This window comes from Aspergillus puulaauensis, chromosome 4 (assembly GCF_016861865.1).
Source record: "Aspergillus puulaauensis MK2 DNA, chromosome 4, nearly complete sequence".
In the NCBI taxonomy this organism is placed as follows: domain Eukaryota; kingdom Fungi; phylum Ascomycota; class Eurotiomycetes; order Eurotiales; family Aspergillaceae; genus Aspergillus; species Aspergillus puulaauensis.
In genome coordinates, this window is record NC_054860.1 from 3273909 (window position 1) to 3299079 (window position 25171).

Below are 25171 nucleotides of genomic sequence, written 5' to 3' on the forward strand. Positions count from 1 at the left end.
AGACCAGATGACATGCTGCTAAAGCATCAATCAGAGACGACAATTCTCCTTGTTCCCTTGAGGGCCGTGCGACTTGACAGAGTTATCTGATCTTTCGATCACTGCCCAGTTAGGGGCCGTCTGTGCAGTTTCAGCCTTTTCGGTTACTAACGCGCTAACGTTCGAAATCGTCCTGCAACCTGCACTCCGACAGTAAGGCTGAAGCACGTGATCTTGGCATTGATGAGTAACCAATATGATATGTCATGTGACTATCACCTGATGGGTTTCCGAAAGCGGTAAAGTATGACCGCGCGTGCCAAGACCTGCGGTCTTGAGTGTCACTTGCTCAATATGAACTTGTCAGTCTGTGTCGACTCACGACTGTATCTTTCTGTGTTTTACAGTCCGGCGTTTTTTTTTTGTTCGTGATAGATGTGTCTATATTTATACAACTTGCATCGTCTGTTGGTCTTGTTTAGTTGTTGCATTGGTGAGTTGAATTCGAAGCTCCAGCCTTGAATTGGACTCCGGAATCGCATACGCCCACCGACGACCTCACCTCCGCACTTCTCCGTATCATCACCACTTGCAGTTCGCCATCATCACCCATCATTCCCTCGGACCATTAAACGCCCTTGACTACCTAACTTCTCCATATAATCCAGGCGAGCCACACTTTACCCGCTACCGGGTTCACTTCCGGGAAGTGGTGATTTCGGACCATGACTCGCGCTGAGACGCCGCCCATCCTCCTCCAGCTACAAAATGCGGATACCTTGTCCTCCCAAACTGTCGCTTTAAGGGACCTGAAGAATGAAACAATTGGCCATGACCAACGCAAGGAAACTTGGGTGCAGTTGGGGCTTATCCCCGTATTGGCCAACGTTCTTGCGTCCAAAAGTGCTGGGCTCCAGAGCGATTCCAAACACCGAAAGCTACCAGGCTCTAGGGAAGAGGGGGACGATGCCTGCCTACAGGCAATCATCCTTCTTGGTAGTTTAGCGCAAGGTATGTTTGCGATCTTGATGAGTATTCGCAGCTATGTTACTGACGTCAGAACAGGGGGTGTGCCGTTCCTATCCCCAATCCTTTCAAGCAACATACTTCCGATCCTCCTCTCCATTTTATCATCTCCCGATTGTCCTCAATCCTTCGTTATTCCCATCCTCCGGATTTTGAATAGTGTGGCTGACCGGCTACCATTGCAAACTCAGCAACAATGGCCGAAGGATACGCGGTTGGCGGACCTTCTATTCTCAACAGAGCACATTGGCTGCTTGGCACGTATCATTGGACAGGACTATAGTACACATGGCCGCCTGGCATCTATTGAGCTTGCTGCGGGCCTCATTGGGAAGCTCTGCACAGAGGAAGTTCACAAGGCAGTTCTGGCGGACTGCGGGGTATTGGATGCCCTGGCAGTTAAGGTCGCGTCTTTCATAGTTGCACAGGGTTTCGTATTCCCAGGTGCCGAGAATCACCTAGAGGACCCGGGTGCACTGCGTTCGTTGCCGCCACCTGCGCCTCGTGGGGCTAAACTCGCGCCCATTCTACGTGCAGTGACGGTCATCATTGAGCAATCTAAATGGCGGGCGGAGCACTTCCTTTCGTCTCCTGGGATAGTGACCGTTTTCCCGCGACAAATACCTGAATTCGCTCCTTCCGATATCAAGAAAGGGCCCTGGGGATCCACGTATCTTTCGGGAACAGCGGTACCGCGGCATCTTGGGGGCACGCCTTTAGAGTACCTCCTTCCATCGGTTCCCCTAACGCAGCTCAAATCCTCAGCCAGCACCTCAAGCTTCCCACCACTAGGTCAATATGGGCATCAGCGTCGACAAAGCCATTCCTTTCCTACTCCGCTCACCAGCTTTGACTCGCCATCAGCCGAAGATGACGAAAACCCCGTTGTCCCGTGGCTGTTATATCTTGTCCGTGCGGAAAATGGCATGACTCGTCTAATGGCAGCTCGCCTCGTGACTGTGCTTTGCCGGCTGGGACTCACGAAAAAACACAGGGTTTCGATGCTCTGTTATCTGCTGATACCAATTTTGCTTCGCATGCTTGATAAGGACTACGATGCATCTGAAGATGGGGTCCAGTATGGTGGACTTATTCCATCAACAAAACGCATTAAAGAAGAAGCTCCGGGTGTACTTGCTGCCTTGGTCGTCGATGATCAAGAATTGCAGAAACATGCGGTTGAAGGAGATGCAATCAAACGGCTATCTCAACTTCTCAAGGAAACATACAACCCGGTTCATGAGCCGTCACGATCCATGTGGCACGCAGAAGAGCAGCCAACCACGGAAAGCCTTAACGCAAACCCGCCGGAGTGTCGACTTGGCCCCGCTGGTTACTCACCCCTCAATTTTCACATAATGAGATATCGAGAGAATATTCTCAAAGCATTAGCTGCATTAGTGCCCTTCAAGGACGAGTATCGCAAGGCGGTCTGTGATAATGGAGTTGTCCCATATATCATCGATTCTCTCAAGCCATTTCCAAACACTCTACCAGCCGAACCTAGCCACGGAAACAGTACAAGTGATGGGAACCCAACGCCGACTCTGCTGGCAGCCTGCGGCGCTGCGCGAATGCTCACACGTTCAGTGAGCGTTTTAAGGACGAGTCTCATTGACGCTGGCGTCTCGACTCCTTTGTTTGTTTTGATTCGCCATCCGGATATTGAAGTACAGATTGCGGCAACATCTGTTATTTGCAACCTTGCTCTTGATTTCAGTCCGATGAAAGAGGTATATTTTCTAGATATTTGCCTGGTTTTTTATCAAATTACTAACAGAGTTCTCAGGCAATCATATCTGCCGAAATCCTTCCCATCTTGTGCGAGCATGCACATTCCTCAAACACTAAACTCCGGATTGAATCCCTATGGGCGCTGAAACATGTCGCTTACAATTCGAAGAGTGACGTCAAAATTAAGATTATTGATGGTCTAGGACCGGACTGGATCAAGCAGGTCATTTCCCAGGACCCGACGAGTGTCCTAGCTAAACGAGGACCTGACGAGGAGACAGACAGCAGCACTCCCGGTGGAATGAGCCGAGCCAACTCGGCTGGGGAGCGGGTCGACCTTCTGAATCCAATGGACAATCTTCAGGAGGGCGATGAGGAAATGGCTGATACTCTGCCTACATCAAAATTCAGTCTGGATATGTTCCTTCCAGACACAACCAGACGGCGCAAGCTTGCACTTCACGGCGATCTCGACCAGACAACTCAAACCCGCCGGGATGATATTGCGGCGCAAGAACAGACCCTTGACCTTTTACGCAATGTCGTCTGTGGACCTGATGCACCGGAGATGATCGACCATCTCTTGAAGGCGATCGGTCAGGACTTTTTGCTAGATGCCTTGGCAGACAAACTGCGCCCTCGTTCCATCCAACTGCCACATCGGCGAGACTCGCCAAATAACCGCACTCTCCAGGTCCCAACCGAGATTCTGGTCGCGGTGACGTTCTTTATTATCCATCTCGCCGCAGGTCTCCCGTGGCATCGTCAGCTCATAGTTTCACACCGGGACCTTCTCCGTTATTTGATGGGCTATTTCAACCACAGTCACCGAGATGTGCGGACGAACTGTGTGTGGGTAGTAATAAACCTCACATATGAGGACGATGCCAGCGATCGAGAGGGTTGCCGGAAACGCGCTCTCGAACTGCGCTCGATTGGGGTGCTCGATCGACTGGCTAGTCTCGAGCATGACTCGGATCTCGACGTTCGAGAGCGAACCAAAACAGCACTACATCTGGTAAACTCGTTGACTCATTCTTAGCGTTTCTTGTAGATTATTTCCAGTTCTTGTTCCTGCCCTGGCCAAACAATGGGCGGCCGGGTGCCGAACATCACGACATTTATGGGTGTACAAAATATAATGACGTTGGAACTGTTACCAAGATAATATATAGTTATTAATAAGTAGTGTCTCACGTAGTCTGGACCTTCATTCCCCAAGGATGTTCATTATTCAGGCCGTCTTATCGGGTAGTTTATCTTATCGATAAATGGGGAAATTTAAAAGAATAACGTCATAGGAACGAACACTGGACCCCAAGTCTTCCAATACAACCCAGACACTTTCATCGACATCAATTCTTCTCTTTACTATTCTTAATCAAAGAGCACGTTTCATACAATTCATAAACTAAATTTCATATAAAGACATGCCTCCAGTCCCGACTTCCATTCTCCGTGCCCTCTCCATCTCCGACCCCTCCAAAGCCTCCCTCTCCACAGCAGGCCTAGGCTCCGGGTTCACAAGCACAGGCGCAATAAAAGCCACAGTCCCAGGCGCAGATGGACAAGGTGAAGAACGCAAATACTTCGTTAAAACCTCAGCGGACGGCAACGCCGCAAAGGAGATGTTCGAAGGCGAATACGAGTCCCTGAACGCCATCGCGGACGCAGTGCCTGGCTTCTGCCCACGCGCGATAGCATGGGGTCCGCTTGAGGAGGGGAAGGGGAAGAGCTACTTCCTAGCGACGGAGTTTTTGGATCTAAGGGCAAGTGGACGGGGTGGTGAGTCGCTTGCGCAAAGGCTGGGGAAGTTGCACTCTACACCTGCGCCGGTGAATCCGGAGACGGGTAAGAGAATGTTTGGGTTCCCTGTACCGACTTTTTGTGGGGATACAAAGCAGCCTAATATTCCGCGTGAGAGCTGGGCTGATTTTTATGCGAATGACCGGCTGTTGACGATACTGGCGACGTCGGAGAAGCGGAATGGGAAGGATGCTGGGTTGAGGAGTTTGGTTGAAAGGACGGCGGATACGGTTGTTCCTGCGCTACTTGGAGATGGACACCTTGGGTATGATAAGTCTGGGAAAGGGGAGGACATTGTCCCTGTTGTTGTTCATGGGGATCTCTGGAGTGGAAATGCGGACCGCGGTCGGATTGTGGGGAGTGGGAGGAAGGGGGATGAGGAAGTTGGCGATGTCGTTTATGATCCTTCGGCTTCTTATGCTCATAGCGAGTTCGATATTGGGATTATGAAGATGTTTGGAGGGTTTGGATCCGCGTTCTTCAATGAGTATCATCGAATAGTGCCCAAGACAGAGCCGGTTGAAGAGTATGAGGACCGGGTCCGGCTTTATGAACTGTAAGTTCCCTTCCCTTGAGCTAGATCTCTTTTAACATATCTAGGTATCATCATCTGAACCATCATGCTATCTTTGGAGGCGGATACCGATCTGGTGCTGTGTCTATAATGGAGAAGCTTCTGAAGAAGTATAGCTGAACGAAGATATACTTCGAGATTGGCCTTCACTGTTGACGATTGATTCACCTCCACACAACTTCTATAGATAATACAATACAATCCAGGCGGTTCTAATCAATACAATCTAGCAATTAGACTATGACCAATTCCTGCACTTTCTGCAGTCTTGCTTGAAAAATATTACAGTGTCTGGTAATACATGCGCCGGCGCGGATAAACATTTCTACCGTCACGTGTCAGCTCCAAGCTTCATGGCAGAATGAAAAGAACCAAGACACCAGCATTCGATCGGACAACCAGCGGAACGTTCTGGAGGGTATTTGTCGCGCCTGACTCCCAGAATGGCACCCGAACCGAAGCAGGACTCAAAGGATCCCCCGGGTTCCGACGCGGCCCTGCCTGAACCCCCGCCCATCCACCCGTCCTTCATCCAGGTAGCGAAGCCTTATATCTTCGAGCAAACCATCCAGAAATGCATGGCCTCCATGGCGATCAATCCTCTGCGCGAGGAGAATCTCCGCCTGCAGGGTGTCACCTGGATCGATAATGTTCGCCGTGAGCTTAATCTGTATGTGAGACTTCCTTTTTCCACAACGGGTTGCTAACTGCATAGGCCCATTCGAACCTTTAACACTGCTGTGATTTATTACCACAAGTTCCGACTGAACCACCACGACTCGGAGTACAATAACATGGTAGGCTATGATTTTTACACCTTACAGTTTGGCGGAGTCTGACGGTTTAGGATGCTGCTGCGGCTTCGCTGTTCATTGCCTGCAAGATCGAAGACACGCTTAAGAAGTCGCGTGAGATTATATGCGCCGCGTATAATTTAAAGCAACCGCAATCCGAACAAATCTCTCCGGATAACCAGGTATGATACCAACCTTGCACAAACCGAGTATCTTCTAACGCGGAATTATTCCTAGGTGCTCGATGAACCCGCCCGAGGCATTATCGGTTTAGAGAGACTTATGCTCGAGAGCTCTGGATTTGATTTCCGGACGCGCCATCCGCAGAAAACGTTGATCAAGCTAGCTAGAAAATACGGCCTTGGACCGCAATCGGAAGTATCGAACGTTGCCTACCGTATTTCGCAAGATATCTACCGCACCTTTGCGCCGATTAAGCAGACCACATCAACAATGGCATTCAGCTGCCTCGAGCTTGCGGGTCGTTTGCTCGAACAACGGATTGAAGCAGTGGAACTTGGAGTAGACTATGCGAAGTGGGAAACAAGCCGGGAGGAGGTCATGGGTATGTTGAGAATACGGGAAAAAAGCAATCGGAATATACTAACTCTGATCTAGAAACCCTCCTTGATCTCCTTGAGTTATACACTCACCACCGCAGCTCTACTTCTGTCGGGCCTCACTTCCCTGCCGACCGATTCCTTACTGTGCGGATACCCCTGAATAAGGAAGCGGAAGAACAGAGACTGCCACGCTACACCCACTCGACAGAGGAAGGAAAATCTCCAAACGTCTCGCAGAAGGGGCCAACAACCAATGGGTCGGCAAATGATGAGAAGGATACGTCCGGCTATCATCCTCTTATCCCAGCCACAGCCCACGGGGAACGCCCGAAAGCAGGAGAGAAGGGCCGGGACGCGGCAGTCCGGTTTATTGTCGATTCTGAGTACGCAGCGGCCGAGAAAGCTCGCGTCGCCGAGTATTTCAAGGTTGAAATGGAAGAATATGAGGTAGAGGAATGAGCACCAGGCTATGTTCAACAATCTCTCGTCATTACCCGCTAAGCGCGCAGCGGAGCTTCCTTGACGCCGAATGGGATGTTCTGCGTGGCTCTGGCCACATACCCGTGGATAAAGGCAGCACAGACCGCTTGGTTATGAACCAAACTGCTATCACTGGAAAGCTAGTCGGCTCGAAGCGCCGTGTGTACTGCACATAAACCGACCTTTACTGGGATTGCCCGACAGACGCACCGAGGCACTGGATAAGCAATGCCTGGAAACGCAAGTGAACGTATGGGGTCAAAGCACGGATATTCCCGGGTGAACCCGAACCCCTTCTAGTTGAATTTGACTATGGGCGTACTCCAAACTGGACCAGTTAGCGCATTCTACCAATGCCACTGGCCAGTATACATGGAAAATGGCGAAACAAACATTCAGCCGCAATCCCCAGCCAAATCAACACATCCAGTCACTGCTGAAACATCACATCAGATTACCGTGGCTTGTCATTGCTCGGCATTCAGAAAGACAAAGAAGAGAAAGAACTTGGGTAGCGATGCGTCATCAAACATATATACTCTGTAAATAGCCGGCCATATAGAGAAGATATTCGTGATATAGAATTGAAAAGAGAGGAAATCAACCCATTATATCCAGCATAGCGTACGCCAATATTTGGATCAAGGATTGTGCAGTTTAGACATGGCCCTAATCAATCCCTGCCAAAGGGATGAAGCTGGAGGCAGTTGCCCGAGAGAAGCTTTGAGAGCTCTGGCCGAGGAATGAAGAACTGGATACATGATTGGTAAAGCTTTCTGCTAAGTTATACCAACCAAGGTGTACTTGGCTTCTTATCTATAGAGTTTTATTTCACATGCATGTTCATGTATTTGGGCCGACCCCGTTAGCCCTAACACGCGGCATGAGATAGGTAAAACAGTAGAAGCAGAGAACCATGTAGATGCACTATATTTGTAATTCGCGTAGATATGGGTTTCTGCTAATACTTCCTAGGTATCTACTACCCATGAGCCACGTAGCAGCCCCTCAGTTATAATTGCTTTTGCTACAAAATCCAGCCTTGTCGATCCTCGTCGAGACCCTCCGAGCGTCAGCTCAGTCAACGCCCTCGAGAGTTCACAAGCCCATCCCCAGTGGAGGGTTATTATCTATACAGATGCTCGATGTGACCCAGGGCAATGAGGTTATAATACAAATGATTAAGCAGGAAAGCCAACAAGACTGATCTATCCTTCAGTCAACTTGTATCAGGTCTATACTCTCTGGACCAATGTTGAGCCTTGCACGGTGGGCATGGGTATGAATAATCGATAACGGTCTTGATGATTTCGTTCTAATATGAATCTTGGTGTTCAAGAAGCTAGCCCTAAGTCAAGAAGATTATGCCGCCATATATCCACTTCTCGTCTAAACATCAGAAATACAAAATTTCAACATCCTGACCTATGCTTCCACGTATGAAACAAACAATAACCACATTTTAGCAGCCTGGGAGTGCAGGGAACAAGGCTATGCGCCTGCGCGCATCATGCCTGTCTGGACTGGGCAGGCAGGCTTATCTAAGCGCTGCAGTCAGCCTTGGGCGAGCCTCAGCCTCAGCCTCGTGTACAGGAGGGAGGGGAAAAAGGAGGACGAAAGAAAGAAACCGAGATTAATCTCTCGATTGTCTTTTATTCGCAAATGAACTCGACCCAACGCGGACCTTGAATACGTGGGTTCGTTGCTAGCGGCCAACAACACCAGGCGAGAACCAAGAACCAAGAACTGAAGCCAGCGATGTCTCTCAAGCGCCCTCTGAACGCGACAGGGGCAGATGGGGACCGGGGTCAAAACGGGAATCTATGGTCGGATGATGACCCGCGTGTGCATGCGCGGCGTTCGGGCCCTGATATGGGGTAAGTTGATTAGTTTGTTGCTTTACTATGAAGAAGAGGTGGTTAATATTCCAGCACCAGGACAAGAAGTACGACAGCCTACAGCGGCACAGAGTTCTCTTACCAAGATGAACTCATATCATCAAATGCCTTTGGTGGACCTGGACCGGATATCATGTTTGATGATTCATTCGACCTTTCCTCTACTGCGTTTTTCGATTCCAGCCAGCAGCAGTTGTTCTTGGGGCCTCCATCTGCACCTGGGAGCAATGCGTTCAGCAATACATCGTATACATCAACCCCTGTGGGATTCACTACAGACGGGGACGAAAACGCGGACATTGATATGAGGGACGCAGATATGGCAGATTCGAACAGCGAACTGATTTGCTACGGGGTGGTCAGTTCGTTCAGATAAATTGTACTGAGACCGAGCTAACAAACAAACATAACATAGATAATCAACGAAAGAGTCCGCCTCGTAGGAAAAGGCGCAACTCTGCAAGAAAAGATCGTGAAGCTAAAAGAAAGCAGCATCAATATCGAACCCGGACGGCCCCAGAGCTTCAGCATCGAGCGGTCCACCGAGAACAGCCAGCTTTTTCTGATCTTCCCGGACGGGACCCAGTTCGGGTATCTGAGCAAGAAAATGACCGAGGCGATGGACGGTCTGCGGTTAGACCTTGAAGCGTTCGCACCGCTTAATGAGATCGGGGATGCTGTACTGCGTGCTGCGAAGGCGGTTGATGCGAAGTTTCGTGCGAATATCAACATATATGGGCTGGAGGCTAGTAGGGATCGCGTGGGGAGGGCACTCTCGTCGGGTGGGTTATTTCTCCAGGCTCCTGATGTTTGGAGGCGAGGTGTTCGATATGATAATCCGCAGATGCTACGGATGGAGGGGATGGAAGATAGTGAGGCTGAGGAAGTAGAAGAAGTAGAAGAAGAGGAGGAGGAGGAGGTGGAGGAAGTTACAGAGGAGGAATCTGGAGAGACAGTCGAGGACCCGCCAGAGATAAACCAGGATTTCGATGACACTATGGCCAGGATTTTCGGATCATTACAGCGCCAGAATGACCTGCATAGAGTCGAAGGAGGCGAAAACCTGAGTAGTAAGCTATATGAGTGAGTCTTTTAGGTTTCGGTTTCGGTCTTCTACTGCTAACCTGGGCCTAGACATCAGGAACAGGCCCTGGACTTCATGATACAACGCGAGACTGGGAATATCTCGGAGGACTACCGTCTGTGGAAGCCTGGAATGGTACATGGGGAGCAAAAGTAGGGCATTCCATCCTTGACAAAGACGCCATGCTGACTATCCAGGTTCTGTCATGTCATTGTTCCCAATCTCCACCAGCCAGAGATGCCAGACGAAAGTGGAGGGGGAATTCTCGCCGATGAGATGGGAATGGGAAAGTCCCTCACGATGCTGGTTCTGATAGGAAAGACCATGAGAGACGCGCGTCAGTGGGTTGAGGAGGAGAAAGCCCTACCGGACGCTGCTCTCTCAGAGAGACCCTGTCGAGCAACTCTGGTTATTGTTCCTTCGCGCGGTAGGACTACTGGTCTGTTACTTTTCCATCATGCTGACATTGATAGTGCTGATTACCACCTGGACGAGAGAGATTGAACGGTGAGCCTGTTTGTTAGAACATTCAGGGCCAGGCTAACAGCTTCAGGCACTTAAACGGCTCTCTGGATTACTTGCTATACCATGGCCGAGCACGCAGCGAATCTGTAAACAAGATCGAAGAGAAAGACATCGTCATCACCACATATAACACACTAGCCAAGGAACACAGCGCAAAACTTCTTGGACAGGGGAAAAGCCCGCTGCACGAAATCAAATGGCACAGAATTGTGCTCGACGAAGGTCAGTTTCCGCCGCATTCAATGAGACGATGGTACTCATTCATATAGCACACTGGATCCGCCGTCGAGAAACAACCTTCCACAAAGCTGTCACCGAGCTCAGTGCAAAATCACGATGGTGTCTCTCAGGCACACCAATCCAAAACAGCCTGGCTGATCTGGCATCCCTCTTGGTCTTCATCCAAGTGCGGCCTTTCCAAACGCAGCGACACTTCCGCTACCATATATCCCAACCATTCGAAGACAAAGCACGAAAGCAAATGGCAATCCAGCGCCTAACAGACCTTCTCGAGGCTATATGCCTCCGAAGGACAATAGAAAGGGCCAACCTGCCCAAACCACAAGAGGAGACGCGGACCGTCATATTCACACCCGAGGAGCGCGAACAGTACCGACTCACCAACGCAGACATGGAGCGTTACTTTGCACAGCAGCCGAGCGAATACAAGGAGCGCGCATCTGCATTCGGCATGTTCCAGATTTTCCTTCAGCTGCGTAGCTTCTGTAACCATGGGACATACCAGCCCCGGTTCTCCTGGGCAAAGCGTAATTTCCTGGATCAAGAGGCAGACGATGTTCGCTCGTTGACGAGGACGAGCTGGGACCGCTGCTTGGGCTGTAGGCAGCCTTTGCCGATTATCACGCGGGAACAGCCCCAGTACGTCGAGAAGTGTGGGCATGTCCTGTGCGAGGACTGCTGTAAAGGCAGCAACCGTGTGCGAGCCGACGGGAGAAAGCACTGTCCGCTATGTGAATCACTCCGGAACCCTCATTGGAATAACGCCCATGACAGCGGTTTCCTACATAAAGAGGGATACTCATCTAAGATGCAAGCCCTTATTGAAGACGTGCAGAAGGATATTGACACGACGCAAAGGTTAGGCTCTCAAAGTCTTCCGTAACGCCGCTAACGCAAGCGTATTTAGTATAATCTTCTCGTGCTGGACACGAACCCTGGACTTGATAGGGAAACATCTAAGGAGAGCAAGAGTCCCTTTTGCTCGCATTGACGGCAAAACACCATCAGGGTCACGCCAAAGTATCCTTGACAGTTTTGACAGCACCAGGTCTGTGCGCGTATTGATCATGACAACGGGAACCGGTGCTTTTGGGTATGACACCGAGCTTTGAAAGATAACCAACTAACACGACTCAAGGTTAAACCTCCAATCAGTAAACCGAGTATTCATTGTCGAGCCCCAGTGGAACCCCAGCGTGGAAAGCCAGGCCGTTGCTCGGGCTATCCGTCTAGGTCAACACCAGCAGGTCCGAGTTATTCGGTATCGGGTAGAGAATAGCATTGAGGAGGTGAGTTTGTCTTTCGTAAGTCCCTGGAAAATGTTATGTAGACTAACCCTAAGTTCGCGTTTAGCGCATGTACACGCAACAGGCGAATAAGCAGACCCTCAGTAAGATGGAATTCGGGCGAGAGCTGCTAGCAGGTCAGCAGGAGGGCTCCGAGGATATGCCTATTATAGACTGTCAGCATGTTCCTAGTGCTGACTAGATATCTGACATGCGCGGCGGAGACTTCCTCAGGTCTTCTATGTATATTGGCACTTGACCAACATTACATAGTACTGCTATTCTTCCATATATTCTTCCCAACTACATTCGCTACAAAGTGCAAGATAGTCCATGTTTAGAAGCGAGGCCTCTGGATGCCTAAAAATGCAGTACATTACAGCCACGAAAGGCTTTCCAGGCAGACTTAGTTTATATGACGTACCTTGACCACAGCCTGCGACAGCCTAAAAATGCAGTGAGCTGGCTACGTAGCTGACCCCCCCACGGCATAATAGGTTCTTGGGCCACTATAAGGTGGCAGTGTTGAATCGGCCCTCTTGGCTGTGGGAGGCTGTCTTTACTCTTTTGCCGTTTCAACACCACCAAGTATCTAAAAAGTGCAGTGCATTCTCCACCTTTCCCCCATACCTAGATTTGTTATACTACCATTGGGTGGTACTTGGCTGTGTTGCAGCAGCTCTGGATAACTATAGACTATGATAGGTTGTTCCTTAGTTAATTCAATACCTCTAAGTGCCTAAAAATGCAGTGTCACACTGAACCACATATTAATTGGTTGGCTCCCAGTTAGTCTTCCCCGTCATACTCTTTTTAGTAACTGCAGTGATGAGGCGATGTAGACGGTGATAGGCTGCTATACTCTCCTTCAACCCTCTCAGAGCCTAGAAGTGAATTCATGGCAGTACAGTGACCTCGATAATAGTGACGGTCCTGGGTCAGGCTTGATAGTAACTTGTTACTTACTCTTCAATCCGCTAGAAAGCCCCAAGCATTGTGCAATGGACTCCTGGCCAGGGCGTCAGGGCTTACTATCTAACGCCCCGCTGAGTCTAAGACTATAATCTGCATGTAGCATAGCCGAGATTTTCAGCGAGCTAGCCAAAAGAATAAAGGCAGTGCTTCACCTGCCCGCCTCTCTTTGAGACTACGAATGCAGTGTATCCCAAGACTAAGCGGTCATGCGTTGCTTTGATAGGCCATTATCACTTCCAGTGAGTCTAAATTGCAATGCAAACTGCAAGGGTACAAAGTTGCGAATTTGTTCTATTCGCTAGTAAAATCCCGACAAGGCCTCGACAAGACTAAAATTGCAGTGAAGGAGAAGGATCCGGGCCTACTCCGTATGTGGGGAAGTAAACAAGAGAGCAGGTCAGCTCCTGTCGTCTTGATAGGGCGAAGTGTATGACCCCCGGTAAATAAAGCGTGGTAGTTAGGGCTGTATACGAACAGAGTGCAAAACAAAACAATAGTTAGTCCTGGCTTAGAGTACTGCGAGTGGTAAACAACATCACAGTAACTACAAGGGTGATTCAGATCCAACCAATCGCTCGAGTCTAAAATTGCAGTGCGTCACTTTTTCTGCGTCATCCATTAGGTACCGTAGAGTATCACTGGCAAATGCCCCCGTGAGCCTAAAAATGCAGTGACGCCGACAAGAAACGCGAGGCCAGGAATAGGATATGGAGTTTAGTATACTATTATGTACTGAATATTAAGACGGTGTATATGATACGATTGGTGTCGATGTGTCCAAGCTCGTCTCTAGTTGTATAGAATGTATACCACGTCTGCATAGTCTGGTGGTCATCTGCATCATATCATTTACTTAGCGGCCAGTAATGAGTGTAGGCCGCGCAGGCCCATGACTAACATCGAATTGCAGGAATGTATTAAGTGAATTATCATTATCTCGCTAGCTAGTATTGTTTTATATTATTGAATATGGCTGACTGGAATGGATTGACCCAGGATGATTTGCCAGTCTCATCCCGCAAACTCCAATAAATTCAACGTACCGTCCAAATTCTGAGCGTAGTTAGCTTGGACTATTCAAGAGATAAATATAGTTGACGAAACACTTACCCAATTAATAAAATCCGCATCTAGCCACTCCCGCACATCCGTCCAGTCCTCGAACGTGCCCTCAATCTGCGTTTCGGCGTCTGGTGGCTGCGGGTGACTTCCTGAGCCAGCCCGAGCCCGAGCCCTAAAAAGTAAATCGTTAGCTAAAACATTCATTACGTATATCCGTATGTATGGAGACGCACTGAAGATGCCTCAAAATCCGACACCCCTTCGCACAGATCGAGCTGCGGGTCGAAAACTCCTCCATGCGGAGGAGGAGATTCTCCAGTTCCTCGCGGTACGGCGCGGCGTTGAATCCGTCTGGCATATCGAGGAGACACGAGTCGAGTGCTACGGCGGCGTGGAGGGCCTTGAGGCTTGTGACGCCGTTCAAGAGGAAGAGGTAGTTCCTTAGTAAAGGGGCTTCGTAGAGTTGTCTGTGGGTGGATATTAGTGCTGCGGCGGATATGATGCAGCATTCTCTGGACGAGGGTTTGAAGCAGGGCTTCTGGGAGTGGTGGAAGGGGCGGTGGAGGAGGAGGTAGAGGTGGTAGGCGTAGGTTTGGAGGATGCACCAGTGGGCATAGCTGCAGTCGAGAATGCTGGGGGTGCCTTGCGTGGATAGAAAGGTGTCATCCCAGTGTTTTTGCTCTGCGGCGATGGCGGCATCGAAGTTGGAGAGGAGGACAGGGTCGAGGCGGGATGGCCCGGAGATGTGGTGACAGATTTTGGTGGAGAGGCGGAAGAGGCGGACTTTGGAAATCATGACGGACATTTGAGTTGGTTTGTGCGGGGTTGATGGAGGAGAGACGCCGGACTCGGTGATGTCGGAGTCGTTGACATCCGCTGGCATGGTGGTTTTGATGTTGAGCAGGAAGGACATGTCGACGTCGCGGAAGAGTATGCTCTGGTATGTATGTAAAGATAGGAGGCCAGCCCAGCAGCGACGGCGTCGTTCGGTCTCGATAGGGCTGAGATGCTGCGAGTCGACGTTGCAGCGGAGGGCAATGCCGATATTCAGTGCCATTCCAAGCAAGGCCCAGCCCTGATCAACAGACTCGTTGTGGGACAGGTTGTAGATTACCATCAGCAAGGCTTCTAACGTGCTGAGTTTGTGCCGAGTGAAGAACTGATCCTGTGAAAGGCAAGCCATTGCCGTTTGCTGAAGCCGGCGAGACAAAGCGACAAGCTCTTGTGCAGGGTTATTAGACCGCTTCGGCCATAGTCCTTTTAATTTAGGATCGTTTGGATCCATGGTATACAATATCAGAGAGCAGATGGAGAACAGCAACGCCAGCCACGACAGGTCCCCCTCGTATGGATTCTGCATAAAGGCAGCATACTGCGCCTGAAACGTCGGTCCATGCAGAATGGGAAATAGAGCAGCTATATGCGTGAAGAAGTGGGAAACGAAAAAGTCGCACCAACTCTTCGGAGGGAGGATCTCGAGAATCTCCTTGAGAGAGAGGCCCCGGCCCACTGCGAAGGGAGACAGGGTGTCGGGAACAGCAGCGACATCGTATTCTGGAGCAGGTCTTTCGAGAACTGCTTCCCAGTCGCTATCTGGAGGGGCCTGGTTCTTGTCAGATGCCAGCTCAGGCTGTAATGCTGGGGAACTGTTTGCATTTCGCCCTAGTGCGACTACAGGAGATTGGGCTGAAACAACAGTTGAGCCCGCTGTACGTGGCTGTGCGCGAGCAGCATTGGTGGATGTAGGCGTGGTACCAGAGGTAGGTTGGAATGAACAAGAAGACTCATGTCCGCGTCGCTTGCAAGAGGTACATGGGTGTTGGCGATCGCATCGCAGCTTGGAGTGTCGGCAATGCTGGCAACTGACAGGCTGTCGCTTGCGACGAAGCGATGCACGGGTTTGTTTGCTATCAGGGCCGCTATTGTTTGACAAGTTCATGCTGTCGGAGAAGAGATGCAAATGGAGATAATGAAGTTGAAGCTGGTCGGAGATCGATGACGCACTCGGAGATGTGAGTCGGAGATATTAGCCGGAAATGGCGAATTCTTGTTTCCGACTCGGAGATAACAGTCAAAACATCATTAGTAAAGAATCAAGCAATTAATTAGTCAAGTGGAGCGTTCTATCGCGTTCTAAGATTCTATCTTAATCAGACTCTATCTATTCTAGTACAATTAGTGCCTCTATACGCACCCGGTCTATTCTCAGTCTTTATACACTATTCATCACTCTTGTCAACATCCACCGCATACTTGCTCTTCTTCCGAATGCTCGGCCCATAAACATAAAACAGGTACGGAACAGGCGTCATGGCAGCACTGAGCGCCCCCATGATCGTAAGTGTATAGTGGACGCCAATCGAGCGGTAAATTGGGCCGCCAGCAACAGTCATGCCGCCCGCAACAACATACCGCGTGAAGACAAGAAACCCCAGCGCGGAGGCCGAGTAGATGTCGTATGAATCAATGAGGTACATATAGGCCACGATGAAAATGGCTGTCATGCCGTAGCCGAAGACGGCGGTGGCGATCAGGGGGGACCAGATTGAGATATGCGACTGCATCGTGTTAGTTACATAGTTACAATGTCCAAAAGTATTGGTCGTGCACTTACATAGGCAGTCCAGCCCATCCAGAATAGACTGATCGGGACCGCGGGAGCTCCGCCCAGCATTGCGTACCAGAGTCTGGTTTCCGGTGCGATGCGGCCTGTCTTTTTGTACTCCTTTGCAGTCCATGAATAGACGACTGGGACTATGACCGCGGTAAGCAGGATTCCAGCCAGCATGCCACACCAGCAAATGGAAGTGAGAGGCTGTGAGAGGCCGTAGATCTCGCCAAAGATAAAAGTGTATCCCTCCAAAAAGGTAAAGAGGATAAGATAGATGATGGTAAGGTAGAGCGACATCAGGATGATGATCAACTCTGAGTAGAACATCGCGAACGGTCGGTAGACAGACGTCTGCAGGCGCTTGGCCAGACCATCGTGCTTGAGTTCCATTGGAGCTTTATATCGTTGATTGCCAGTCTCTTGCCGAAGGGTCTTGGCCTTCCAGTATAGAATGAGGTTTCCATATGTCTCAGGCTGCAGCAGGACAACAACAATGAGGACAGCACCGCCCATGATCAGCATGATCCACTCTAGCCAGCGCCATCCGAGTGTCGAGGGGATATAGCTTCCAATAACCTGGCCAAGAACCGGGCCTGTGAAGGACGGCACAGCATAGGCAGGGAAAGCATAAGCTTTTTGCACCGGGTCCCACAGATCCGCAACAGTTCCACCAGCGCAAGTCAGCGGGGTGGAGGCGAAGAAGCCGGCCAGGAAGCGGAAGATGAGATGGCTCTGGATGTTCGGGGCCAGACCGGCGGCCATGATCCAGACCAGATAGAAAAGGGTTGTCGTAGAATAAATGGCATTGCGTCCAAATGTCTCTGAGAAGGGCCCTGACAGCAGAGAGCCGCACGCGAATCCAATCAAAAACAATCCTATTGGGGTCAGCTCATACACGAAATTCCGAAACTCCAAAGGTTCCTACCTGTCGCAAGAGAGCCAACAACTTCAGACACTCCAAAATAGTCACTGTATACCGTCAACCCGCAAGCATCGATCGCAGACGCGGCAGTGACGGCGACTCCAATCAAAGAAACAAACCACGTCATGCACAGCTTTTGCAGGACGCTCTTGTTTCTAGGATTCAGCGGGTCATCCGGCCCATCCCAGCCCACGAGGATAATATCATTGCCGGAGGTGGAGGGGTTCTCAGGCGCAGAAGACTGTTTCTCCAAAGAGCCGTTCTCGCGCTCGGACAGACTGTGGCGGACTGCCTGGCGGACTCGCTGGTATTGAAAGTAGGCCTCCATTTGATCGGCTGTGATGTCCAGATTTATCAAGCCTGATCGAGAGGATGGAAGGAGAATATATATGTTCGAGATTGCAAATTTTACAACTCCGATGGGATCTCCGAGCGATGACTCCATTGTTGCGTCGGAGATGTTGGTGGAGCGTCGATCTCGCCATCTCCGATGTTTCCGATTGATCTCCGATGTATAAACAAGATTATATAACTATGGTGAATACTAATCAACAACGTCCAGAGGCAAAATCGAGACATAATCGACCGCCGCAGACTCCTCCCCGTCCGGCGTCCCAACAATACGCAGCACACTCCCAGCCTCAACATGGACGTCCTTGAATGTAACACGCGTTGCTGTGTGTCCATCGATATACGGAGACGGTGCACGGCCAATAACATATTCCAAATCCCCCTTCCATTCACCAACCAGCTCGTCATCCAAAGACAGCCGCCAGGTCGAGTTTCCAATGGCCTGGTCAAAGTAGTTCACCGCAACGTTATATGTCCCCGTCTCTACATCCAGCTTCGTCGACGCCGTGCCAGCAGTTGAATTATCGATCGTGACAATGCAGTGCGAGCCACTCGCTGCCTCAAACGGACTGACGAGGTACGTCTCGTACCCATCCAGCTGCATGTCCTCCGCCTCAATTCTATATGGATGGTTCCCTACACGCCCAGCCTCGTCGGGGATACTCGACTTATTGAAGTAGAAATTATTAATCGAGTCCCGCCAGACAAGAGAGTGGCCGGCCTGGTAAACCAGCCGGAAGAGGACATGCTCATAGCGCTCTTGATCGATTTTCCCCTTGAGACTCTCCCACAGCGGAACGAAGCCCTGGGCCGTCTCGCTGCCGCGATAATGTGCGTCGTAGAAATGCTGGATCACTGTTTTCCCGCTCTTAAGGACCTGCGTATAGGGCACATGGTGGAACCACAGAAGCAGGTTGTCAGGCGTTGTTTCGATGTCCTCGTACATCTGATACACCTCCTCTGGATACTGTCCGGCATTGCCAGTGCCATTCCACACCGTCCTGTCCATGCCAATACTATCAGCGTCTGCGCGCGTCCACTGCCCCCAAGGATTCCCATCCTGGGACGCAGGATTCGGTCCGAAATGGCCGAGCAGGATGTCCGTTAACGTCTGGACGCCGAGATTCCCGGAGTAATCCTCGTACGCGGGCCAGGATTCCATGGACATCTTGGTTATGGCGTCTACGACATCCTGGTCGTGGCTGAATGTCATTCTGATCCACCGCTGCAGCATCTCGATGGAATCCGAGGACGGGTCCCACGCGAGATTCCCGTAGGCGTATAGATTCGACATGGCAAGGTGACTCCCTAGCCAGGTTGTATTAAGACCGACATTAACGACGCCGGCGGAGCCACCGAGCCCAAGTTTATTGTTGAAGCGTTTTCCGCTGATGATATCGCTGACCGGCGAGTGTTTACCGTCGACCCGGAGATCGAAATCAAGAACCTCCTTCCACATCGGCGCGAGATAGACCAGATGGCATTGCTGGCCGAGATACTCCTGCGTCACCTGCAGTTCCACGGCACTTGCTGTGTTCACCAAATGCGAGAACAGCGGCGAGACAGGCTCGCGGACTTGGAAATCGATCGGGCCGTTCTTGATCTGCACGACGACGTTATCTTCGAACTCGTCGTCGAGGCCTTTGAAGAACTCCACGGCGGCGTTTGCCCGGTCCGCCTTCCAGTCTAGATCCTCGTCTAGGCTCTCATGGTCGTAGACGAACGCTCGGAACATCGCAACCCCATCATACTGCTTCAGCGCACGCGCAAACAGATTCGCCCCGTCAGCTAGAGTCCGGTTATACGTGAACGGACCAGGCTGGCCCTCGGAGTTCGCTTTGACAAGATATCCCGCCATATCAGGGATGCGCTTGTAAATATCATCCGTGATACCCTGCCACCAGGAAATCACCTTCTCATCAAGCGGATCAAAGGTATCCAACCCACCCAGCGACTGCGGCGACGCAAAGTTCAGCGACAGCCCTAACTGCACCCCATACGGGCGAAACACATCCGCAATCCTAGCCAGGCCATCCAAATTCCCGGGCGTGAGAATCGTCTCATTCGCATTGACATTATTGACAACTACAGCATTGATCCCGATTGACGCAAGCAGACGCGCATACTGCCCTGCCCGGGTGATGTCTTCCCGGACTCTCCCCTCCCAGAAGAATATCGAGTCTCCGCCGTATCCGCGCTCTATGCTGCCGTGTGTCCCGCCGTCTTGCAGGTTATCCCACTGGTTTACCCACCGGATTGGCGCGTGCGGGTTCGATGTAGATACAGTATCGGAGATGTTTCCCTGCGCTAGACGCTCGAGATACTTGAATGTCCCGTATAACGCGCCCCGCTCGTTCTGGCCGAGGATTAGGACGTCGCCGTCGCTGCCGGAGATGTCGAGATAGTACCCGTCTTCAATGAGGTCTGGGATTGTATCGGTGTTGCCGCCGCTGTCGGAGTATGCGCTCACAGTGCCGACGATTATAGCTGGTTTTTTGCCTGGTTCTTTGGCAGTGGTAGTGGATAGCTTTTTGCTGTACATCCCGCTGATTCCGTCGGTGAGTTCTTGGGCCGCGGTATACACTGGCTGGCCCTCTGTTGCGTTCAATGGGATAATCACCGAGGGGAGTTTGTCGTGGCATGATTTCGCATTGGGGACTGGTGCGTATCGCAGCCATGCGGCGAGGCCATCTTCTGCGGCTGCGAGGCCGAGAGAGGCAAGGAACAAAAGAGAAAATCGCATTGTAAAGCGTACGTTAAACAAAAAGAAAAGAAAGGAAAATTCCGGGGCGCTGCATCTTGTCAATGGTTTGCGCATTGACGCTGGTAGGTACCCGGGATGTCATGATGCATTTCATTCAGGCTATATTGGCATGTTATTATGAAGACCTCAACGGAATTACCCCGTACCCCAATACCCCGCAGGAGAGCGGTTGAAAAGGCGTGTGTGCCGTGGCTGAACTGTCGATGCTGTTTAGGCTAATTGATGCGATGATCATTCATTGCGGAGAAATTGCAAAGTACTCTCCGTCCACAGGAATGAGAATTGGAATTGAGATTTTGGAGTCGTATGCAACGGTATGAATTGACTTATTGATTGATTCCAACTCCTCCCTGGTGTCGTTACTGGGTGTATCTCAGCATACTGATTTGCATCATGGGACTCGCAAGGCTGCAATACGTGCTGGTAGCAGCATACACCCTCTTTATATCTTTAGTAGCCAGCAGTCCTATTAACCAGCAGGACAAGCACTGGGTCGCAACATGGACAGCAACAACACAGGAAGTCGAGGTCGCCAACCTCGCACCAGCGCCATTCGCAAGTCCCTCAAATATACAAACCCATATGAAACCAGCATACTAACAAAAGTAGGGCGGAGAGAACGTTACCTCCCAGTTCGAAAACGCGACACTGCGCCAGACGTTCCGGGTAACGATTGGAGCTGAGCGCATCCGGTTCCAATTCTCGAATCTCTTCGGCCAAACCGACTTGCCTATCACTGCGGGCTCGGTGGCATTGCCGGTGGATGGCAGTGCAGGTGTCGCTGGGATTGATACGGCGACGATCAAGAAACTGACGTTCGATGGCTCTGCATCTGTGACTATTCCTCCAGGGGGGATTATATACTCTGACCAGATTGACCTTCACGTCTCTCCGCTATCGAATGTTGCCCTCACTATCTATACCCAGGCAGGACAGGCTGGGAATAAGATTACAGGCCATCCAGGGAGCCGTACCACATCGTGGATGGAAGCGGGCAACAAAGTCACTGCCTCCTCGATTACAGAGACGACTAGTGTAGAGCACTGGTACTTCGCCAGTGCGATCGAGGCCTGGGCCCCAAAGAGTAATTCAGGCCTCGTCATCCTCGGTGACAGCATCACAGACGGACGAGGGAGCGACGATAACCAGAATAACCGGTAAGGTGATCCACCTTCAAAATTTGAAAACGCTTCTTTCTGATGTGTTATGGAAGATGGCCCGACGCCCTCGTCGATCGGATGTACAGCAACAACCTGACCAATATCGCCGTCACAAACCAAGCGGCTGGTGGCAATGCCGTTCTTGAAGGAGGTCTCGGGCCTCCTCTGCTTGACCGGTATCGTCGCGATGCCCTCGGGCAGAAGGGGGTAAAGTACGTTATGATCTTTGAAGGGGTCAACGACATCGGGGTGTCTGATACAGACGACGAAACGCAAGGAGCGCTCTTCGAAAACCTAACCAGCGCATATGCACAGATAGTATCAGACAGCAAAGAGGCCGGGCTGGTTACCATCGGGACAACCATCACTCCGTTCGCTGGTAGTCAGTATGGGGACCCGGCGCGTGAAAAGACCAGAGGTAGGGTTAATGAGTGGATTCTTACAGCTAGTGCTTTTGACTATGTTGTTGATTTTGCTAGTTTTATTGGGGATGGGGAGAGCTTGAAGCCGGAGTTTGATGGTTCGGATCATTTGCATCCTAATGTGGCTGGTTATAGGGAACTGGCGCGGAGGTTTGACTTGGATATCTTTCGGACATAGGAGTATGAAGCCAAATCGAATATGGCTGATGTCAAGTCTTGTTATATCATTGGCCTAGTGTCGATGTAATGAACAACAGTGGTATGATCCTGATTATATGCCATTATTGATTAACCACCTTCCAATTACACCTTGGAACCAAAGTTCCAAATCTGAAGCTATGTCTGTGGCTCAGTATACCAACAGTTGATTGGCGGCCCTCTTGCATCCTTTGGGTCTTGGAAGGTTCAGGCCCAGGCATCAGGCCATGTACTGCATTTTTAGTCTCAGCCAGCCGACAGCACATCGCCTACGTGGCTAAAGGGTAATAAGAAAAGGAATATTGAGGTTTTGAGCTTGTTACGAAGAAAAACTAGAACTCACCCTCTATTAGTTCCTCTCGGACATCTCATGTCCTTTGGTGACGAGGAAGTGCTAGGCAACCTGCACATATGGCGTTTATTAATGAGAAGACGGATTTTGCGATAGTAGGAATAGCTTCTCAATGACGCTAGGTCACTGCATCGAAAATTATGCACGGCTGTGGTTGGCTAGCACTTGGTATATCTCTACCAGATGCCCTTTCATGAAGTTAGGCTATACATCAGTGTGGGTATCGGTCGCCCTTCGCAGAGCCGCACAGATCTGTTAAAAGAGCCGCAAGTACTGCATTTTTAGGGCTCGGGAGGGGTTTGATCTACTGAGAGTGAGACTGTCCCCAACTCCTCGCAGCACCTTCCCGGCTGCGCCACTATGCCGACACGACCTTGGCGAACACTGCTCGGCCATGCACTGCATTTTTAGGCACCGCAGGAGGTTAGAATGGAACTATGACGTAGCCTACGTTACGCAAGATATCTTGGCCAGTTTGCTTTACTTGCCAAAGTCCAGCATTGCAACTTCAATTCATAAATCATTTACCGCGCAGACGGCCTTGAAATATAGTTCGCCCCATCCAACTCCCCCACCTGCTGTGAATCAATCTCGAAATTCCTTCCATCCCCGGCCCACTGTCCTCGCGGAGGCGCTGCAGTCCCCGGGTAACCACCCTGGTTAACATATGGTGAAAAGGGCGACGGTCTAGTATTAGACGGGAGTTCCGGCTGCCCTGGCGACAGAGCGGCCCCTTGCCCGTGGACCTCTGAAGGTGGAGGCATATCCGGTTGCACGTATCCCTGCTGGGTCTTTTGGATCTCTGGCGGTTGCCCAGGTCCTTGGCCTTGCTGCTCTGCATTGCTTCGCTTTCGACGCGAGTGGATAAGTAGGTATATCACCGCGAAAGCAAAGATACCGATTGCAGCAAGACCGCCGACGACTCCGCCGACGATGGCACCAACTGGTACTGAAGATGATGCAGTATCAGAACCAGTATCCGTACCAGTATCCGTATCCGACGGCTCACCCGCGGAATCCACGGTACTTGTACGCTGAGAGTCTTCATTCGCGGTGATCCACGTATTTGTTTTCGAAGGTAATTCATCATCCTCCTCGGACGTGTCAGTTCACACTTTGGTATCCCGGTGGGTATTGTGTCCCTGTGGAAATGCCCTTCGAGCCGGTGTATATCGGAAACAGGATCGGGCTCTGCATTCCGCTCCATGTTGGTTCCATGGTCCAGGTCACGTCGGGGGTGTCGGTGCAGAACCAGCCGTAGTAGTCAGGTTCGTATATGACGGTGAGGCAGTATGGGGTGTCGGATGAACTATTGGATTCGGGACGTATTAACGAGGGTGGACGAACTGACAAGAGAGACAGGCAGAGAGAGACAGGCAGAGAGAGAGAGACAGGCAGAGAGAGAGAGAGAGAGAGAGAGAGAGAGAGAGAGAGAGAGAGATCTAGGGATACATACCATCGAAGAGTTGAGATACCTGCGTTTCCATCCTCAATACAGGTTGTTATAGCAGGGACCTGATCTTCCGGTCTACCAAGGATCTTGTAGTCGCTATTCCAGAAGCAAGTTATCTGGGGATTGTCGTAAGACCATCTGGTGTCTAGGAACCGGCCATAATATTAGCGACGTTATCACTCGGAATATTTGATAATATCCCAGTTGCAGACACACCATAGCCTGCGCCCGAGAACCAGCCACAGATATTCGGCGGGACATCGTCAAAGTCTGCTCTCTTTTCCAACAACGGTGGTTCTGTTGGCGAAGGGCCTGGTTCAGCATCCGCCGTAGAAGTCGTCTTGGGCGGACTATTATGTGGCTGGAGGGAGAACGCCGGACTCAGCAGAGCGAGGACGAAGCAGAGGATAAAAGAGGCCATTTGATTGACGTCAACCGTCAGTTAGATGCATTTTAGGGGTAAGTTTGAATCCACGGCTTCTCTTGCGCGACGGGGTGCTGCAGTTATAAACGAGTCTAGCTGAAGCCACCAACACCAGAGCCCTGAATACGAGAACTGGCACCAAAGCGGAAATTGATTGCCAGCGCTAGGAAGGCGTAATCTGGGCAGAATTAGAATCATATCTTGAAAATACATCTTGTCTGAAATCATTATTATTCGGATGGTGGTGCGAACATGAGTTGATCTTGGGCTGAAGGTGGAAGGCAACAGAGGCCCAGTATTGATGCACATAATCATGCATTCATGCCTTCATATCCTCGTATCTCTACTTGTCTCTGTTGTCTCGACTATTCTGCACCAATGAGAATACGAAGGATCGAAGGATCAGGCAAGTGTTCGTGACCAGCAGGCTGTGTTTGCGGGGAATAACGGACTCCTCGCATAATCAGGTACACTTGGAGTTGAAGACA

The 25171-nt window shown here is 50.7% G+C and overlaps 9 protein-coding genes across 9 annotated transcripts; 5 read left to right on the forward strand and 4 right to left on the reverse strand.

Moving 5' to 3' along the window:
• Window positions 1–704: 704 nt before the first annotated feature.
• Window positions 705–3781, forward strand: APUU_41263S (armadillo repeat protein; the record flags this gene model as incomplete). The annotated part of the gene is made up of 3 exons (XM_041704426.1): window positions 705–990; window positions 1045–2738; window positions 2795–3781. The coding sequence occupies 3 exons, from the start codon at window positions 705–707 to the stop codon at window positions 3779–3781; spliced, it is 2967 nt and encodes a 988-aa protein (XP_041557013.1).
• Window positions 3782–4169: 388 nt separating this feature from the next.
• APUU_41264S (putative fructosamine-3-kinase) lies at window positions 4170–5239 on the forward strand (the record flags this gene model as incomplete). Its single annotated transcript, XM_041704427.1, has 2 exons — window positions 4170–5101; window positions 5146–5239. The coding sequence occupies 2 exons, from the start codon at window positions 4170–4172 to the stop codon at window positions 5237–5239; spliced, it is 1026 nt and encodes a 341-aa protein (XP_041557014.1).
• A 323-nt stretch (window positions 5240–5562) lies between these two features.
• On the forward strand, window positions 5563–6935 carry CTK2 (putative cyclin; the record flags this gene model as incomplete). The annotated part of the gene is made up of 5 exons (XM_041704428.1): window positions 5563–5789; window positions 5835–5916; window positions 5967–6095; window positions 6151–6478; window positions 6532–6935. The coding sequence occupies 5 exons, from the start codon at window positions 5563–5565 to the stop codon at window positions 6933–6935; spliced, it is 1170 nt and encodes a 389-aa protein (XP_041557015.1).
• A 1779-nt stretch (window positions 6936–8714) lies between these two features.
• On the forward strand, window positions 8715–12191 carry APUU_41266S (uncharacterized protein; the record flags this gene model as incomplete). Its single annotated transcript, XM_041704430.1, has 11 exons — window positions 8715–8833; window positions 8888–9212; window positions 9270–9937; window positions 9989–10090; window positions 10136–10365; window positions 10412–10445; window positions 10492–10685; window positions 10733–11561; window positions 11611–11796; window positions 11842–11992; window positions 12057–12191. The coding sequence occupies 11 exons, from the start codon at window positions 8715–8717 to the stop codon at window positions 12189–12191; spliced, it is 2973 nt and encodes a 990-aa protein (XP_041557016.1).
• Window positions 12192–13975: 1784 nt separating this feature from the next.
• On the reverse strand, window positions 13976–15965 carry APUU_41267A (Zn(II)2Cys6 transcription factor; the record flags this gene model as incomplete). Its single annotated transcript, XM_041704431.1, has 3 exons — window positions 13976–14017; window positions 14075–14198; window positions 14260–15965. The coding sequence occupies 3 exons, from the start codon at window positions 15963–15965 to the stop codon at window positions 13976–13978; spliced, it is 1872 nt and encodes a 623-aa protein (XP_041557017.1).
• A 280-nt stretch (window positions 15966–16245) lies between these two features.
• Window positions 16246–18004, reverse strand: APUU_41268A (MFS transporter; the record flags this gene model as incomplete). Its single annotated transcript, XM_041704432.1, has 3 exons — window positions 16246–16584; window positions 16641–17512; window positions 17563–18004. The coding sequence occupies 3 exons, from the start codon at window positions 18002–18004 to the stop codon at window positions 16246–16248; spliced, it is 1653 nt and encodes a 550-aa protein (XP_041557018.1).
• Window positions 18005–18103: 99 nt separating this feature from the next.
• On the reverse strand, window positions 18104–20728 carry aguA (alpha-glucuronidase; the record flags this gene model as incomplete). Its single annotated transcript, XM_041704433.1, has 1 exon — window positions 18104–20728. The coding sequence occupies one exon, from the start codon at window positions 20726–20728 to the stop codon at window positions 18104–18106; it is 2625 nt and encodes an 874-aa protein (XP_041557019.1).
• A 339-nt stretch (window positions 20729–21067) lies between these two features.
• Window positions 21068–22434, forward strand: APUU_41270S (SGNH/GDSL hydrolase family protein; the record flags this gene model as incomplete). Its single annotated transcript, XM_041704434.1, has 3 exons — window positions 21068–21202; window positions 21284–21831; window positions 21888–22434. 3 exons carry the CDS (start codon window positions 21068–21070, stop codon window positions 22432–22434), a joined length of 1230 nt encoding a protein of 409 aa, XP_041557020.1.
• Window positions 22435–23330: 896 nt separating this feature from the next.
• On the reverse strand, window positions 23331–24680 carry APUU_41271A (uncharacterized protein; the record flags this gene model as incomplete). The annotated part of the gene is made up of 4 exons (XM_041704435.1): window positions 23331–23848; window positions 23922–24115; window positions 24263–24404; window positions 24476–24680. 4 exons carry the CDS (start codon window positions 24678–24680, stop codon window positions 23331–23333), a joined length of 1059 nt encoding a protein of 352 aa, XP_041557021.1.
• Window positions 24681–25171: the final 491 nt, after the last annotated feature.